At 43.9% G+C, this 20,278-nt stretch overlaps 1 protein-coding gene across 2 annotated transcripts in view; it reads left to right on the top strand.

Moving 5' to 3' along the window:
* The window catches only part of LOC127636181 (lysyl oxidase homolog 2A), a 75,408-nt gene that overhangs the window by 43,414 nt on the left and 11,716 nt on the right, over positions 1-20,278 (top strand). For both annotated transcript variants that reach the window (XM_052116607.1, XM_052116606.1), the window contains exon 7: positions 19,911-20,127. In XM_052116607.1, coding sequence (XP_051972567.1) covers positions 19,911-20,127 — 217 coding nt within the window. The remainder of the gene's footprint in view (positions 1-19,910; positions 20,128-20,278) is intronic.

Raw genomic sequence — 20,278 nt, 5'->3', positions numbered from 1 at the left:
GGATGAAGTATATTGACTGGCTACAGAAGTACGCGTCACTTTGTTGAATATCTTGCTGACATCTGACTGGGAATCAAACCCCTTTAGTGCCGGAGATGGACCGGAGAACATAGCAGCTTGGGCATTCAAGTCCAGCGAGGGAGTTAAATTGGAATCTGTGGGACGTTGCAATGAAGCAAAGCGACCAGACATCTGGCTATCGGTTGACGATGAAGGCACTTCAGATGAGGCAAGGAGTCTACAGGGTCTCTCAACCACACCAAAGAGACTCTGGGATGCAGAGATAGGGGTCTTACCACTCGGGGTTAAAGAATTCACAGGAGTGCTCAAGGCATATAGGGGAGAAGAAAACCCACTGGGAGGCGGAGAGCTTTGAGGTGAAAAGCTACTCTGCAAGGCATCTGTACCAGAGCTCTGAATACCATGCACCCAACTCCAGGCTGAAGACGGCAATCTTGGAGGCATTTTGCTCGGAGATGAAGGGGATACACTTGGAGTTAGTTGATGGTACGGTCTGGACATGGGTATGCTTGCATACAAGGAAGATACAGAGGCAAGCTGGCTAGTGGGGTTTTGGAGCTGGGCAGATGGACCATCAGTAGAACTACTCCCCTGCACAGACATGGGACCACTGAAAACTACCAGCTGACTGCCAGACTTGCTCGGAGAGCCCAAACCATATGGACTGGAAGTGCTTTGATCACTGGAAGACTGGGTAGAGACACCAAGGGGTGTGGAACCAAGCTTTGCATATGCAGGGGATTCTGGGGTATACTGATTAGATGTGCTTGGAGACTGGGAAAATAGACCACTGTAACCACCACTTCCTACATTCTTGGAGATCAATTGACTGGGACCTCCTTGTGAGGACAGTGAATTGAACTTACTGGGAGCTTGAGAGCTTGGAGGTGTTAGGTGATGCAGCTGCACCAGTGGTCTGCAAATCTCGAGTCCAACCTAGAGTAGAAGACTGCAATTTGAGAGATGGGAAGGATCCACTAGGAGTTGCTGCTTGGTAATACTGACTGGACACAGGCACATTAACCTCTGGAAAATGAGATGCAGGGGAATACTGGCTGGAGGTGCTTTGAGACTGGGGAAACAGACCACTGTAACCACCACTTCCTATATTCTTGGAGATCAATTGACTGGGACCTCCTTGTGAGGACAGGGAAGGGAACATACTGGGAGCTTGAGAGGTTTGAGAAGGTGAGCTGCTTGGGGATTTAGCTGCATCAGGTGTCTGAAAACCTTGAGTGGAGGCTGAAGGCTGCCATCTTTGAGCCATTTGGGTCTTGGACAGGGAGTACGCACGAGTTGCTTTGTTCTCCTGGCTAACACCTTGGGGTGAGAACACTGAAGTGCTTGCAAATTTACTAGAGGGTGCAGGAGCATACTGACCAAAGGCTTCTTGAGACAGGGGAAATGACCCACTGTAATAGCTACTCTCTCCCTGGGAGGATACATATTGACTGGAACCTGCCTGAGAAGGAGAGCCGACCTGTGACGGGAGTTGACTAAAAGCCTGATCACTTTTGGGGTGGCTAGAAACACCAAGAGATGAGGAACCAAGCTTTGTACATGCAAGATACCCAGAGTCAAGCTGGTTAGAGACCCCTTGAGATTGGATGGAGCCACTGTAAGGACTAGCCATTCCCTGACGGACAAAATGAGAGCTGCCTTGGGAGGCAGGGGCATTTAGATTGGAGGAGCTTAAAACTCTGGACTGGCTAGAAACACCTAGCGGGGAGGACACTGGAGCAGTTAAATATCTGGTAGGGAACACCAGGGGATACGGACCAGGGACACTTTGAGGTTTGGGAGAGCTACTTCCTTCTTGCACAGGACTACTGGAAATTGTCCATTTATTGCCAGGGCTACTCAGAGCACTTGACATGTACGGACGATGAGAGCTCTGGTCACTAGTGGACTGGCCAGAAAGCCGAAGGGGAAAAGTACCAAGCTTGCTGTACATGGAAACAGGGGAATACAGACTAGACATGCTTTGAGACTGGGGCAAACCACTGTAGCTTCCACTTCGGGTGCTCTGGTCAGTAGTGGCCTGCCCATAAACACTTGGAGGCCAGGGACCGAGCCTAGCATTTGTAGGGTAACTGATACCTCCTTGCAGAGTAGAAACAATTTGACTAGAAGCACTTGCGGATTGTGGCCCAGAGCTGCTCTGTGATGTTGAGGAGTACTGGCTTTGGAGACGCTGTCCACTGGTCAATTGGCTTGCAATGTCCTGAACACTTGAACCGGAGGACCCCTGGGGTTGTAGAAGTGATGTAAAACTGCCTGCATGCTGTTCTTGAGATGGGGCAAAGAAAGCAGAAATAACACCACTTTGAACAGGAGACATCGATTGCAGGCCACTGGAATCACCACCTTTCACATACTGTGACAACTGAGAAAACTTGGTCCTGCTCTCCTGACTACGGTCAGGGAGAACATTAGAGCCCACTTCAACAGGAGAGATCCCAGTCACTGAGGCCTCTAACACAGAAGACTGGACTGCACGAGGAGAGAAGGAATTGTGAGGGTGGACACGTGGATAAGCCCCAACTAGAAAATAAACAAAGGTTTCTCATTATAAATTAAATGTTAATATGAAGGGAAATAAGTGTATAAACGTTAGACCACATACCCACTTCAATTTCTCACCTTTAAACTTAACAGCATTACTCCAAAACACCAGGAGAGTCACAAGAAACCTACAATTAAAAAACAAAAATAAACTTCCCCTTTTATTACAACACTAACAGTACCCCTTCATAACAACACATAGAATAAACAAACTTACCTTTTCCACCCCTGATCCATAGCAGGAAAGACAAAGAAACCAAACAATTTTCTAATTCACCTTTTCAGACCACCACTTCATCACCAAACTCCAAGCACACATATCATATGAGGTAAATGTCTTTTATAGGCCTTTAATGGTCTAATCAGATCGAATGACTAATCACGTGACTAATTACTTGAAACAGTGTTCACCTGGGATTGTGACTAGTTTTTAATGGATGAACAATGACAGTGTTTGCGCCAATATAATCACGTTGCTCAATTTAGCTGATATTTTGAAATTAGTTAATTAAATAATTAAAAACATCCTGAACAAAGCAACAACATTCTACTTTTTACTTGGGCTCAAAGCTCATCTTTCAAAATTGGCTTCATTTTCTAAATGCTCTAATACCCTCTGCTGATCAGTCAAAACAGTGCCAGATTTGAATTTTGCAATGTCTATATTAGGCTTCCTCGTTGACTATATAAAATATATAATGTTTTGTTCATTTCAAAACATTTGTCATGTATGTGACTGTGGTTCTATGACTGGTGAGAGACTGCCAGTGGACACTACTGAGTGGAATACCTTCATGTCTCCCTTTTTGCTGAGAACCCAGTATAAAAGCTGTCACCTTGACATTTTTCGATGACATGGTCATGTATAAATGTCCAACACGCAAGTCTTCTCGCTGTGCCGAGTGACAGAAGGCTCTGGCGGTCTTCTGCCTGTAATAGAACCACGGTTACATACGTAACCAACATTATATTTCCTTAACTCTAGACTGCCAGAGGACACTACTGAGTGAAAGACGAATTAAAAAGCTGTCACGAGGGTCCATTGCTATAGTGACTAGCAGGATTGCAATGTCAAATACATTACATTTACATTTGCATTCAAGGTATACCTTTTATTTGGATGTGTGTACCCTGGAAATCAAACTTATAATCTTGTTATATTTGGTGCCATGCACCACCCATTGAGCTACAGGAACTATATTCTATATTATATTACAGTAATTATACTCAGAGTCTTTCCCATTATGCTAAGTATTGAGTTGATTTCTTTTAACTATTTTGTGAATAACAAGTCACAAAGAGATAATTGAATTAAAATTATTTAGAACCTTTTGACATTTTCCATTGATTCAGTTATGCATGCAGAATGCAGACGTGCATTAATAATGTGTTGGATGAAACATCAACACAGAAAGCATTCATATGAATACTCAAATTGCAAATCTACTGTGAAGCTGGCGATTGATGACTCACATTTCCATCACAAGAGCGTCTGGTTATCCTGCACTATTTTGTAATTAGTTTAGAAGTGTACTAAATTAAGCTTCATCAAAAAAATTACATGTAGAATGGCATTTCACCGGGTCGACCAGACCTTTATAAAAAAGAATTGTAAAAAAGTAATCACTGAAATCATTATCAGCCATTAAAGTCATGATTTGAGTGAAAGTAAATATATAACACACAGTTGTTGTAGCGCCTCTAGTCAAGTCAAGTCAAGTGGTTTTTATTGTCGTTTCAACCATATACAGTTAGTACAGTACACAGCGAAACGAGACAACGTTCCTCCAGGACCATGGTGCTACATAAAACAACATAGGACAAACCCAGAACCACATGAGACTAAATAACATACCTATATAAAGTGCACATGCAAACGTTTGCAAAAAGTACAGGACAGTACAATAAATTACTAACAATGAACAGGACAATAGACACAGTAAGAGACAGTGCAGCTCCGACCAGTACACAGTAGTGCAAAAGATGACAGTTTCTAAAAATGCCAAATGTAAACATAACATACTATGAGATAGTGTTCAGTTATTGAGGTAGCAGCCAGTTATAAAGTGACAAAATTAAAGTGCAACTCGGGACACATATGTATGTGTGTGTGTGTGTGTGTGTATGTGTCAAACCAGTCTCTGAGTATTGAAGAAGCTGTTACACAGTCTGGCCGTGAGTGCCCAAATGCTTCGGTACCTCTTGTCAGATGGCAGGAGGGTAAAGAGTTTGTGTGAGGGGTGTGTGGGGTCGTCCACAATGCTGGTTGCTTTGTGGATGCAGTGTTTTTTGTAAATGTCTTTGATGAAGGGAAGAGAGACCCTTCTCAGCTGTCCTCACTATACTCTGCAGGGCTTTGTGCTCCGAAACGGTGCAAGTCCCAAACCAGGCAGTGATGCAGCAGCTCAGGATGCTCACAATAGTCCCTCTATAGAATGTAGTGAGGATGGGGGATGGGAGATGTGCTTTCATCAGCCTTCTAAGAAAGTAGAGACGCTGCTGGGCTTTCTTGTTAATAGAGCTGTTGTTGAGGGACCTGGTGAGGTTCTCTGCCAGGCGAACACCAAGGAATTTGGTGCTCTTGACGATCTCCACAGAGGAGCCATCGATGTTCAACGGAGAGCGATCACTCTGTGCTCTCCTAAAGTCAACAACCATCTCTTTTGTTTTGTCGACATTCAGAGACAGGTTGTTGGCTCTACACCAGTCCGTTAGCCGCTGCACCTCCTCTCTGTATGCTGACTCGTCATTCTTGCTGATGAGACCCACCACGGTCATGTCATCGGAGAACTTGATGATGTGATTTGAGCTGTGCATTGCTGCACAGTCGTGAGTCAGCAGAGTGAACAGCAGTGGACTGAGCACACAGCCCTGGGGGGCCCCAGTGCTCAGTGTGGTGGTGGTGGAGATGCTGTTCCCGATCCAGACTTTTTCCACATTTTGTTATGTTACAGCCTTATTCCAATTATTCCTTATTCCATTATATTCATTATTTTCCTCAAAATTCTACAAACAATACCCCATAATGACAACTTGAAAGAAGTTTGTTTGAAATCTTTGTAAATGTATTAAAAATAAAAAACGAAAAAAAATCACATGTACACAAGTATTCACAGCCTTTGCCATGACACTCAAAATTGAGATCAGGTGCATCCTGTTTCCACTGATCATCCTTGAAATGTTTCTACAACTTGATTGGAGTCCACCTGTGGTAAATTCAGTTGATTGGACATGATTTGGAAAGGCAAACACCTGTCTATATTTGGTCATGAATACTGGTGCATGTCAGAGCACAAACCGAGCCATGAAGTCCAACGAATTGTCTGTAGACCTATGAGACAGGACTGTATCGAGACACAGATCCGGGGAAGGGTACAGAAAAAAAAATATTCTGCAGCATTGAAGGTCCCTATGAGCACAGTGGCCTCCATCATCTGTAAATGGAAGAAGTTTGGAACCACCAGGACTCTTCCTAGAGCTGGCCGCCCGGCCAAACTGAGCGATCAGGGGAGAAGGGCCTTAGTCAGGGAGGTGACCAAGAATCAGATGGTCACTCTGACAGAGCTCCAGCGTTTCTCTGTGGAGAGAGGAGAACCTTCCAGAAGAACAACCATCTCTGCAGCACACCACCAATCAGGCCTGTATGGTAGAGTGGCCAGGCGGAAGCCACTCCTCAGTAAAAGGCACATGACAGCCCATCTGGAGTCTGCCAAAAGGCACCTGAAGGATTCTCAGACCATGAGAAACATAATTCTCTAGTCTGATGAAACAAAGATTGATCTCTTTGGCCTGAATGGCAAGCGTCATGTTTGGAGGAAACCTCTTCACATGGCCAATACCATCCCTACAGTGAAGCATGGTGGTGGCAGCATCATGCTTTGGGGATGTTTTTCAGTGGCAGGAACTGGGAGACTAGTCCGGATCAAGGGAAAGATGGATGCAACAATGTACAGAGACATCCTTGATGAAAACTTGCTCCAGAGCACTCTGGACCTCAGACTGGGGTGAAGGTTCATCTTCCAACAGGACAACGACCCTAAGCACACAGCCAAAATAACAAAGGAGTGGCTAAGGGACAACTCTGTGAATGTCCTTGAGTGGCCCAGACTTGAACCGGATTGAACATCTCTGGGGAGGTCCGAAAATGGCTGTGCCAACCTGATGGAGCTTGAGAGGTCCTGCAAAGAAGAATGGGAGAAACTGCCAAAAAATAAGTGTACCAAGCTTGTAGCATCATACACAAAAAGACTTGAGGCTGTAATTGGTGCCAAAGGTATTGAGCAAAGGCTGTGAATACTTCTGTACATGTGTTTTTTTTTTTTTTTTTAATTTTTTATAAAGTTTCAAAGATTTCAAACAAACTTTCACGTTGTCATTATGGGGGTATTTTTTGTAGAATTAAGGAAAATAATAAATTTAGTCCATTTTGGAATAAGGCTATAAAATGTGGAAAAAGTGAAGTGCTGAGAATACTTTCCGGATGCACTGTATGTGGGTCAAAAAGAGGTGAAATCTAGATGCTTGTTATTTATAAAAACAAATGGTAATTTTATGAGTAATTTACATTTTAAATTGTTTATAGATATTTTATTGAATTCTAAAGACTTTCAGATATATTGAAAATGAAGTATACACTTTTGAGTGAGAATCCAAAATTCTCAAGTATTACAAAAATATGGGCAATTTCCATGTTTGGTGGTAAAATGCAGTGGTACGGCCATAGACTGACCTGAGAAATGTTTACACTCAGAATATTTTTCCAATCATGAAATGTGTCCCGTATTTCAATTGGATGTTTAAAAGAACTAGCCATTCCCAATTTGTGAATGAATAATTCGTTTGAGTCGGTTCTTTTCAGTGAATTGGTCAAACGGGCTTGTAAAATGTTCCGAATCGATTCATGATTCAGTACAATTCGTTCAGATCGCCCTCTCACTGTATCATTTGGAGTGGTTTCTCACGCTGTAAAACAGTATCTAGGAATTTACGAATACAGTGCTGGATACAGTGTAAATATACCTACAGTCAACTGAAACAAAAGGCTGTCTTTTTGAAGAGACTTCAGTTAGTGCTGTGTCATGTGAAGAAGGGGCTGTTCAAACCGAATGTATTTTTGCATCTGCTCGCAAAATCATTTTCCATGTAAACATTCGCTAGATGGATGTCTTTTGACAACTGCGTCACGTTTCACTGCATTTTTAGCATCTCTCATGGGAGCGCTGCATTTTTAGACATCATGTCAAGTTAAAAAAACACTTCTTCAACTGATAAAAACGCACTTGAGACACCCGCGTTCTGCTCTCTTTGTTGTGATGCATTTTGCTTTATTTTTTTTAGCACTAAAACGCATCTGTCTGAATGGCTACTGGAAGAAATGCTTTAGCCAATAGTTACATTAATGCTACTCATATAAAAAATCGAGAAAATAAAGAATGCTTATCTCAAAGTCACCAGAATGAAATGCCTTGTTTTGTGCTAAACAAATCTCACAGGGGAGCATGCCCCCAGACCCCTTTAGATATAAGATTTAATAGGCAGATTTAGAGGTCTGCAACCAGATTTGTAACTAATGGGAAAATAAACAGGCCTACCAATCTTGTTTCGCGCTCTTTCTCACAAGACATGCGCGAACGGACGGGTTAGGAATCATTCACACAAAATGTGTTTTTGTGCACGTATGTTCTGTTTTCCCATTGATAAACACATGCTGGACGAATGTCTTTGACATTTGCAGCACGTCTCACATTTACTTCAGCATCTCGTGCAACACCATTAAACACCATGTCAATTTAAAAAGAACTTCACCTTTTCCGAAACGCATATTGAGACACCTGCGCTTTGTTTCATTCAGTTAAGTTACAATAACAATGGTGTTTATTTTCAACAGTGTTTCATTCTGTAATCCTGCACACAACTGACAATATTGATTAGATCTTGGATGAGTTTACAACATTAACATTTTGCAACAAAAGCACCCAATACAGACACCGATGCACAAATGGGATATGTTCTATGTGTCTAAAGCATGTAAAGAGAATAAACTAGTCTTAATCGACTCACAAGAAGCATTTTTCATATTCTGCATGCATAATAAAAAATAGTGAACTTAATTTACATCTCTCAACTGAAAAGTTTTTGCATGTTTTAATAAAAAAAAATAATTATAAAACGTCATAATTTCCAGTATGTTTTGTTTGTTATTAAAGAAATGTACATTTGCCCCAGGCTCGTTTATGTCCTCAGTACAACCATACTCATAGTCTCACTCAGACTCCTTGGAACACTTTGACAATTTTTGGACCTGCTCATTCTTTTTTAGTCGGACACAACTGAAAAGCTGACTTTCGATTCTGCCTTTTGGTTGAAGTCATTCATTTCGAACCGGTTCTTTGGCAAATGGTCTAGTAACTTTTAAGAGCCACCTAGCCTGTATGAGTTCAACTCATTAATTTCGAACTCTCTCTTAGGGTACTAGCTGTCTACATTAAGCATAATTTTACAGAAACATACATCTGAAGGTTTATAAAAGTTTTATTCGGCTACCATGAACATCTCAACACAAGTCTTCAGTAATCCTCTGCAAACTTCTACAGTTAATGGGACCTGCTCATTTCATTCCAAGTCGGACAGTTTGACCTGCTGCATAGCCAGTAGCCTACAGTTTCATCTGTATGTCTTGCATCACTAATCTGGAAATCAACTTTCTAATTAATCCGCTCAAAGTACGATTTGTTCAAGAATCAAACAACTAATTTGCGCTTTACATTACTGGTATAGAACCATCTATTTGTTTTCAGATTTCTCCACTGCACTTGCCATTTCAACTTGATTTTTTCCCCACGCTTCACACCGGGTTCACACACACGAGTTCCAGATAATTTGTAAATATTATGGGCATTAAAATAATGGGCATCTAAGGAGGGTATTACACACAGCATTTTACTAGTTCACATATCTGGTGGAAAAAAGCCAGATGTTTTGGCACCAAGACCTTCCACAATGTGAAATGTCCAACCTCCACATTACAGAGGGTATATGAAAGCGAAATTGTGCAAGGATCTTCACCTACTTGGATGCTTTTGCTGAATACATGTACACACCCACTGAATTTAAGAGTGCGGTGTGGAAATAACACTTGGATTATAAGTGATCACACATTGAACGATGGCTAAAGTGACACCACTTTTACTGCTCAGAAAACAAACTGGTTTAACAGTTTAACACAATTTGTCCTAGTCGTTACCCTGCTTGATACCTTGGTAATAGGGAGTACAAGGATACATTTTCGAAAAGTCAGCCAAGGTTACGGTTCCTCTCAAACTACAGTAAGTAGCATAAAAGGAAAAGCTGGATCATGCTTGCTGCACATCCATGTAACTGATACATGTGACCCCATAATTGATGGGTGCATCCATTTTATACCATTTTGTGTGCAGTACAAGGTGACCCCACACCAGCTTTACAGTAAAAGCTGAATATACAGGTTAAATAAAAACAACCCCCACAAGTCAGATTTTTGGGAAATTTATTAAGGAGTCTGGAATTAGAAAACATGTAGCATTTCAGTTGACACGAAGAATTTACAAGAACCACTAGCCCTTGACCATAGAGTAGTATCGGCTTGAGGAGCTATAGGAAGGTTGAGAAATAGGAGCGGTCTCTCCAGACACTGAACCAGATCTACTCAAGATCACAGAAGGCAAAGAGGTACTGAATGACTTTTGACCAACACTTGGCTTATTAGGCATCAAATTGGATACTCGCTGTGAACCATAGTTGGAGAAACTCTGGGATGGAGTATATTGACTGGCTACAGAAGTACGCGTCACTTTGTTGAATAGCTTGCTGACATCTGACTGGGAATCAAACCCCTTTAGTGCCGGAGATGGACCGGAGAACATAGCAGCTTGGGCATTCAAGTCCAGCGAGGGAGTTAAATTGGAATCTGTGGGACGTTGCAATGAAGCAAAGCGACCAGACATCTGGCTATCGGTTGACGATGAAGGCACTTCAGATGAGGCAAGGAGTCTACAGGGTCTCTCAACCACACCAAAGAGACTCTGGGATGCAGAGATAGGGGTCTTACCACTCGGGGTTAAAGAATTCACAGGAGTGCTCAAGGCATATAGGGGAGAAGAAAACCCACTGGGAGGCGGAGAGCTTTGAGGTGAAAAGCTACTCTGCAAGGCATCTGTACCAGAGCTCTGAATACCATGCACCCAACTCCAGGCTGAAGACGGCAATCTTGGAGGCATTTTGCTCGGAGATGAAGGGGATACACTTGGAGTTAGTTGATGGTACGGTCTGGACATGGGTATGCTTGCATACAAGGAAGATACAGAGGCAAGCTGGCTAGTGTGGTTTTGGAGCTGGGCAGATGAACCATCAGTAGAACTACTCCCCTGCACAGACATGGGACCACTGAAAACTGCCAGCTGACTGCCAGACTTGCTCGGAGAGCCCAAACCATATGGACTGGAAGTGCTTTGATCACTGGAAGACTGGGTAGAGACACCAAGGGGTGTAGAACCATGCTTTGCATATGCAGGGGATTCTGGGGTATACTGATTAGATGTGCTTGGAGACTGGGAAAATAGACCACTGTAACCACCACTTCCTACATTCTTGGAGATCAATTGACTGGGACCTCCTTGTGAGGACAGTGAATAGAACTTACTGGGAGCTTGAGAGCTTGGAGAGGTGTTAGGTGATGCAGCTGCACCAGTGGTCTGCAAATCTCGAGTCCAACCTAGAGTAGAAGACTGCAATTTGAGAGATGGGAAGGATCCACTAGGAGTTGCTGCTTGGTAATACTGACTGGACACAGGCACATTAACCTCCAGGGAATGATATGCAGGGGCATACTGGCTATAGAAATCTTTTGATTGGATTGCAGATCCAACTGTGGAGTCTCTCCTTCCTTGTGCAGAGACAAAATGACTGAAAGGTGCCAGTCGTGCACCAGCCTTGTTCGGAGAGCTTGAACTATGTAGGCTGTAGGAGCTCGGATCACTGGAAGACGGGGTAGAGACACCAAGGGGTGTGGAACCAAGCTTTGCATATGCAGGGGATTCTGGGGTATACTGATTAGATGTGCTTGGAGACTGGGAAAATAGACCACTGTAACCACCACTTCCTACATTCTTGGAGATCAATTGACTGGGACCTCCTTGTGAGGACATTGAATAGAACTTACTGGGAGCTTCAGAGGTTTGAGAAGGTGAGCTGCTTGGGGATTTAGCTGCATCAGGTGTCTGAAAACCTTGAGTGGAGGCTGAAGGCTGCCATCTTTGAGCCATTTGGGTCTTGGACAGGGAGTACGCACGAGTTGCTTTGCTCTCCTGGCTAACACCTTGGGGTGAGAACACTGAAGTGCTTGCAAATTTACTAGAGGGTGCAGGAGCATACTGACCAAAGGCTTCTTGAGACAGGGGAAATGACCCACTGTAATAGCTACTCTTTCCCTGGGAGGATACATATTGACTGGAACCTGCCTGAGAAGGAGAGCCGACCTGTGACGGGAGTTGACTAAAAGCCTGATCACTTTTGGGCTGGCTAGAAACACCAAGAGGTGAGGAACCAAGCTTTGTACATGCAAGATACCCAGAGTCAAGCTGGTTAGAGACCCCTTGAGATTGGATGGAGCCACTGAAAGGACTAGCCATTCCCTGACGGACAAAATGAGAGCTGCCTTGGGAGGCAGGGGCATTTAGATTGGAGGAGCTTAAAACTCTGGACTGGCTAGAAACACCTAGAGGGGAGGACACTGGAGCAGTTAAATATCTGGTAGGGAACACCAGGGGATACGGACCAGGAACACTTTGAGGTTTGGGAGAGCTACTTCCTTCTTGCACAGGACTACTGGAAATTGTCCATTTATTGCCAGGGCTACTCAGAGCACTTGACACATACGGACGATGAGAGCTCTGGTCACTAGTGGACTGGCCAGAAATCCGAAGGGGAAAAGTACCAAGCTTGCTGTACATGGAAACAGGGGAATACAGACTAGACATGCTTTGAGACTGGGGCAAACCACTGTAGCTTCCACTTCGGGTGCTCTGGTCAGTAGTGGCCTGCCCATAAACACTTGGAGGCCAGGGACCGAGCCTAGCATTTGTAGGGTAACTGCTACCTCCTTGCAGAGTAGAAACAATTTGACTAGAAGCACTTGCGGATTGTGGCCCAGAGCTGCTCTGTGATGTTGAGGAGTACTGGCTTTGGAGATGCTGTCCACTGGTCAATTGGCTTGCAATGTCCTGAACACTTAAACCGGAGGACCCCTGGGGTTGTAGAAGTGATGTAAAACTGCCTGCATGCTGTTCTTCTTGAGATGGGGCAAAGAAAGCAGAAATAACACCACTTTGAACAGGAGACATCGATTGCGGGCCACTGGAATCACCACCTTTCACATACTGTGACAACTGAGGACACTTGGTCCCGCTCTCCTGACTACGGTCAGGGTGCACATTAGAGCCCACTTCAACAGGAGAAATCCCAGTCACTGAAGCCTCTAACACAGAAGACTGGACTGCACGAGGAGAGATGGAATTGAGAGGGTGGACACGTGGATAAGCCCCAACTAGAAAATAAACAAAGGTTTCTCATTATAAATTAAAATGTTAATATGAAGGGAAATAAGTGTATAAATGTTTGACCACATACCCACTTCAATTACTCACCTTTAAACTTAACAGCATTACTCCAAAACACCAGGAGAGTCACAAGAAACCTACAATTAAAAAACAAAAATAAACTTCCCCTTTTATTACAACACTAACCAGATCCCTCAAAGACAAAGAATAGACACACTTACCTTTTCCACCCCTGATCCATAGCAGGGAAAAACCAAACAATTTTCTAGTTCACCTTTTCAGAGAAACACTTCATCACCAAACTCCAAGTACACATGTCAAATGAGTACAATGTCTTTTATAGGCCTTTAACGGTCTAATCAGATCAAATGACTAATCACGTGACTAATTACTTGCAACAGTGTTCACCTGGGATTGTGACTGGTTTTTAATGGATGAACAATGACAGTGTTTGCGCCAATATAATCACGTTGCTCAATTTAGCTGTTATTTTGAAATTATTTAATTAAATAATTAAAAACATCCTGAACAAAGCAACAACATTCTACTTTTTACTTGGGCTCAAAGCTCATCTTTCAAAATTGGCTTCATTTTCTAAATGCTCTAATACCCTCTGCTGATCAGTCAAAGCAGTGCCAGATTTGAACTTTGCAATGTCTATATTAGGCTTCCTCGTTGACTATATAAAATATACAATGTTTTGTTCATTTCAAAACATTTGTCATGTATGTGACTGTGGTTCTATGACTGGCGAGAGACTGCCAGTGGACCCTACTGAGTGGAATACCTTCATGTCTCCCTTTTTGCTGAGAACCCAGTATAAAAGCTGTCACCTTGACATTTTTCGATTACATGGTCATGTATAAATGTCCAACACACAAGTCTTCTCGCTGTGCCGAGTGACAGGAGGCTCTGGCGGTCTTCTGCCTGTAATAGAACCATGGTTACATACGTAACCAACATTCTATTTCCTTAACTCCAGACCACCAGAGGACACTACTGAGTGAAAGACGAATAACAAAGCTGTCATGAGGATCCATTGCTATAGTGACTAGCAGGATTGCAATGTCAAATACATTACATTTACATTTGCATTCAAGGTATACCTTTTATTGGGATGTGTGTACCCTGGAAATCAAACTTATAATCTTGGTGTTTTTGGTGCCATGCTCTACCCATTGAGCTACAGGAACTATATTCTATATTATATTACAGTAATTATACTCAGAGTCTTTCCCATTATTCTGAGTATTGAGTTGATTCCTTCAACTATTTTGTGAATAACAAGTCACAAAGAGATTATTGAATTAAAATTATTTAAAACCTTTTGACATTTTCCATTGATTCAGTTATGCATGCAGAATGAAGACGTGCATTAATAATGTGTTGGATGAAACATCAACACAGAAAGCATTCATATGAATACTCAAATTGCAAATCTACTGTGAAGCTGGCGATTGATGACTCACATTTCCATCACAAGAGCGTCTGTTACGATTCCCTGTTGTCTGCCCCGCATTTCACATGTCACTGCCATCTTTGTGTAATTGTTCTCACCTGTGTCTTGTTTGTAATCATCCTGCCTTGTGTGTATATTAACCCTGTTTGCCTTCCACTCAGTGTCGTTTGTTGAATGAATGTATGTGAACGTGGTTACCCTGTTGATGTTCGCTCCCATGCCTGTGTTCCTGAGTTTCCTGTTCCCGTGTTTTGGTTTCATTTTGCCCATCGTGGTAGTTTTGTTTGTTCTTGCCTGTTCGTTTCCATCCATGTTAAATAAACCCCGCACTTGGATCCTCATTCCTTTGTCTGACTCCGTCCTCATTTGTGACAGAACGAAAGACCAACTATGGATCCAGCGGTTCAGCAAGCGAACTACCGTCTGCTCTGCCTCAAACAAGAGGATCGCCCTCTCGAGGACCACATTGGCGATTTCCTCGAGCTGGCGAATGCCTCTGACTTCCCGGACCACATCCTGGTGAGTTTCTTCAGGGGCAACCTGAACGCCTTGCTGAGGGAGCGGTTGCTGCCGGCAGCGCGCGGGTGGAAGCTCTGCGAATTTGTGGAGGCAACCTTGCTGATCGGCGGCTCGTCGTTGACCGTGGGCGTCGCTGAGGAGGATCCTACCTCGCCTCCCCCGGTGGTGGCTCTCCAGTCACCCTTGGCGCTTCCAGTCACGACAGTCCCGCTTGTCAACGAGGTCACCCTCACCCCAGCTCCGCCCCCCGGTCCACGCACATTACCGTGAGCGAGCCCGAGTCCACGCACATCACCGTGAGCGAGCCCGAGTCCTCGTCAGCCACGGTCAGCGAACCCAAGCCAGCACATATCACGCTCACCCAGCCAGTGCCTGTAGCCTCGACCGCCCCTGAGCCAGCGCCTGTAGCCTCGACCGCCCCTGAGCCAGCGCCTGTAGCCTCGACCGCCCCTGAGCCAGCGCCTGTAGCCTCGACCGCCCCTGAGCCAGCGCCTGTAGCCTCGACCGCCCCTGAGCCAGCGCCTGTAGCCTCGACCGCCCCTGAGCCAGCGCCCCTTGACCGTCCCTGAGCCAGCGCCCCTCGACCGTCCCTGAGCTCCGCCCCTCGAGCTTTCCAGAGCTCCTCTCAAGCCACACTGGCCTTCCAAGGCTCCGCCCCTCAAGTCACTCGAGCCTTCCAGGGCTCCACCTCTCGAGCTTTCTAGAGCTCCGCCCCCTGAGCCTCCTATGGCTCCGCCTCTCGAGCCTCCTCCGGCTCCGCCCCCAGAGCCCCCTACGGCTCTGCAACCAGAGCCTTCTGAGCCCCCCACGGCTCCGCCTCCCGAGCCTCCTACGGCTCCGCCCCTAAAGGCCCCTACGGTGCCACCTTCCTCGGCTCCGCCTCCAGGGCCTCCTACGGCTCCGTCTCCCGAGCCTCCTATGGCTCCGCCCCTAAGGGCCCCTACGGCGCCACCTTCCTCGGCTCCACCTCCAGAGCCTTCCAGGCCTCCGCCTTTAAAGCCTCCTACGGCGCCACCTCCATCGCTTCCGCCTCCTGAACCTGTCCTTGCCCTGTGGCCTCTTCCCAGGCCCCCTGACCCAGCCCCTGTCCTGTGGCCTCTTCCCAGGCCCCCTGACCCGGTCCCTGTCCTGTGGTCAGCTCTCAGGCCTCCTCGAACTGTCCCAGTCCTGTGGCCACCTCCCGGGTCCCCTGAACCGGCCCTTGCCCAGTGGCCAGCTCCCAGGCCCTCTAAACCTGTCCCTACCCAGGGGACGTTCCCCAGGCCACCCGACCTGGTTCCCTGCACACACTCCCAGAGACTGCTCACTTGCCCTCTCGGCCTCCCTGGTCTGCCCGTCTGCCCTTTGTGCCCCCGTGGACTGCCTAATTTCCCCTTGTGCCCCCGTGGTCTGTCCGTCACGAATGAGGACGGAGTCAAAGGAATGAGGATCCAAGTGCGGGGTTTATTTAACATGGATGGAAACGAACAGGCAAGAACAAACAAAACTACCACAATGGGCAAAATGAAACCAAAACATGAAAACACGGGAACAGGAAACTCGGGAACACAGGCATGGGAGCGAACATCAACAGGGTAACCACGTTCACATAAATTCATTCAACAAACGACACCGAGTGGAAGGCAAACAGGGTTAATATACACACAAGGCAGGATGATTACAAACAAGACACAGGTGAGAACAATTACACCATGATGGCAGTGACATGTGAAATGCGGGGCAGACAACAGGGAATCGTAACAGCGTCTGGTTATCCTGCACTATTTTGTTATCAGTTTAGAATACGATATTAAGCCTAATCAAAAAAAATTACATGTAGAATGGCATTTCACCGGGTCGACCAGACCTTTATAAAAAGAATGAGCAAGTCTATTCTTTGACAGGGCAGTGCAGTAAAGCAAATAAATAATTGACCATTGTCCATCGTATGCTGTAGTAGGGGTGGGCGATATACCGATAGACACGACCTGACCAATAGTGATTTAAAATGCAGAAGGGAAATTAAAAAGTACAATTTCTGAAGCAATTTCATTTCCTGCTCCTTCTTAGACACTTTCATGTCATGTGTCAGTTTTACTTCTTGGCTGGTCTTGAACCATGGTCTATCAGGTGAGCTACTGCGTAAGCTGAATGTGTTGGAATAAGTTTTTATATATATATATATATATAGGTGGGTCTGTATTACAATCAATTGTTTTTCAAAAGATGTTTTAGAGTTTGTGACGATATAATAAAATGGCAGGGTCTGAGTAACAGATAGAAAAATAAGTATTTGTAAAGTCATTATCAGCCATTAAAGTCATGATTTGAGTGAAAGTAAATATTTAACACACAGTTGTTGTAGCTTCTCTAGTGTTCATTTCACCTGGAAAATGCAGGGAATTGTACCTGCAGACATAACTGTATATGTATATGGTTTTCAATATGAGGGCCAGGATGGTATTAACACCAAATGTGTTAACGTATAATTTGACAGACATGTTGTAGATTTATATTAAAACTACAAAAGGGCAAGGAGAAGTCTATTTATTTTTATTTTTACAAGCAGTTTTAGTTATATATTTTAAATGTTTAGGCTACAAAATGGTATATTTTGTTTTATAATTATTAGTTTGAGTTGTTTCTTTTCAGTGAATTGGTCAAACGGGCTTGTAAAATGTTCCGAATCGATTCATGATTCAGTACAATTCGTTCAGATCGCCCTCTCACTGTATCATTTGGAGTGGTTTCTCACGCTGTAAAACAGTATCTAGGAATTTACGAATACAGTGCTGGATACAGTGTAAATATACCTACAGTCAACTGAAACAAAAATTTGTCTTTTTGAGAGTTAACTTTTAGATATTTTAGCTAGATTTGTGTCATGTGAACAAGGGGGTGTTCAAGCTGAACATGTTTTTCGTCCGCTGCTGCTTTTTTTCAATCAATCGTTTTCCATGTAAACATACACAAGATGTATGCCTTTTGAAAACTGCGTGACGTTTCACTGTGTTTTTTGTATCTGTCACCGCTCACCGGAGCACTGCATTTTTAGACGCTGTGTCAGGTAAAAAAAAAAAAAAATGTATTCAACTAATAAATACGTGTCTCCAGATACCTGCGTTCTGCTCTATTTGTTGTGGCCCGTTATTCTTTTCTTTTTGTTTGCGCCTGTCTGAACTGCTACGGAAAGGAATGCTTTAGCCAAAAGTTACAGGAAGGCCACTCATACTCGAGAAAATAAATGCTTATCTCAAAATCACCAGAATTGAAAACCTTGGTGTTGTTTTTTGCTAAACAAGTCTCATGGGAGCGCATACCCCCAGACCCCTCTAGATATAAGATTTATTAGGCAGATTCAGAGGTCTGCAACCAGATTTGCAACTAATGAAAAAATGAATAGGCCTACCGATCTTGTTTTGTGCAGGCGCTCACCGAATGTGTACACACCGAATGTGATTTTGTGCACATCTGTTCTGTTTTCCTATAGATAAACACATGCTGGACTTTGAAAATGTCTTTGACATTTGCACCGCGTCTCACATTTTCTTCAGCGTCTCGCGCAAGACTGGCACTGTTTAAACAACATGTCAATGTAAAAAGAACTTCACATTTTCAAAAATGCATATTGAGACACCTGCGCTCTGTTTCATTCGTTGCGCTGCGTCTTCGTTGTTTATAGCACATTTTTCACAAAGATTCAACAATCTCAACAAGTTCACGCTGCATAGAGGGGACTGTTGCATTGTTTCATATTATTCCAGATTGTTTGTCACCAGGTGAAGTTTCAGCACATAAACGGTAAGGCAATGCTTTTTTCCCCTTCTGCTCTAGTGTAGTAAGGGGCTATAACGTGCCTTGTTAAAACTGTGTATGTTTACTGTTACTATATGCTTATATAAATAAAAATACAGCTGTACTAGGAGAAGAAATGAGAAGGTAAGTGATTACGGGTCGTGTTCGGGCTTAAAATCTGACAATATCGTTAGGGACCAGTAGCATTGGGCCACCAGGTCTCGGGGTTCGTCATAGGATTCAGCATTATTCAAACAGTCGTTTTTTAGAAACCGATGCCATTGAAGCTACAACCGTCAGACCACCATTCACTTGCATTGTATGGATCTACAGAGCTGAAATATTCTTCTTAAAAATCTTTGTGTTCTGCTGAAGAAAGAACATCATACACATCTGGGATGGCATGAGGTTAAATGATGAGAGAATTTTTGTGTGAACTATCCCTTTAACTTGTACTGAACCCAAAACATTCCTTTAATCACTTGTTGAAAGACAAGACAGAAGCTTTGCATGTGTATATGAGATTTTATACCTCAGGTAAACAGGAATAAGGCCTTAATTGTTGGACATGTTGTACTCATTAAATGGTCTGCTGATCTGAAAGAAAGGAAACAGATTGTTCAAGTCAAGAAGACATTTGGTGACCCATTCTGCATGACAGTGGAATAATGGGAAATGTCCTGTATTCTTGGGTTCATTGTGTTGATGTAGCACAGTATAACTGCCACAAGCAAGATCTGGTAATAATCAAAACAGAAGTACATAAAAATCAAGTTTGTAATTTTTTTTTTAGCTGTTTAAAAACAGTTGTCCCTATTTGGTGCATTATCCAACATCTGTTCTTAGGGTGGTGATATATTGCAAGGCCTAAAAAAATTGGATAAGATTTGCTATAATTATAAATGATCTGTTATCACATAATAATCTGTTTATTTTATGGCAAAACTGATGATTTCTTTTTCTTTGTGGTTCTATTTCAGGTCACTGTCAATGCGGAAGAAAAAGAACTACTGGGGTTTCTCTGTGAACTGTACAGGAAATGAGGCCCAACTGTCTGGCTGTAGACTGGGCAAACCTCTGGAGCCAAAGCGCAATGGCACCTGTGGACATGGCCTACCCGTGGTGGTCAGCTGTGTGCCTGGAAGAGCTTTTGCCCCCTCACCATCCACTGGCTTTCGAAAGGCCTACAGACCATCGGTTAGTTGCATGCACAGGAACTGAATACATGTATAAATGATGCTAGCATCATCCTATGAATGCCCGTAACTAGTTGAATATTTACCATGTACAGTCCCAGTCCCTCTCACAGATCATTTGCGGTTGTATATGGCATGCCTTCAGCCTGTTT

This window comes from Xyrauchen texanus, chromosome 43 (assembly GCF_025860055.1).
Source record: "Xyrauchen texanus isolate HMW12.3.18 chromosome 43, RBS_HiC_50CHRs, whole genome shotgun sequence".
Taxonomy (NCBI): domain Eukaryota; kingdom Metazoa; phylum Chordata; class Actinopteri; order Cypriniformes; family Catostomidae; genus Xyrauchen; species Xyrauchen texanus.
The sequence above is the reverse complement of the archived record's forward strand: the minus strand, read 5'-3'. Positions and strand labels throughout refer to the sequence as shown.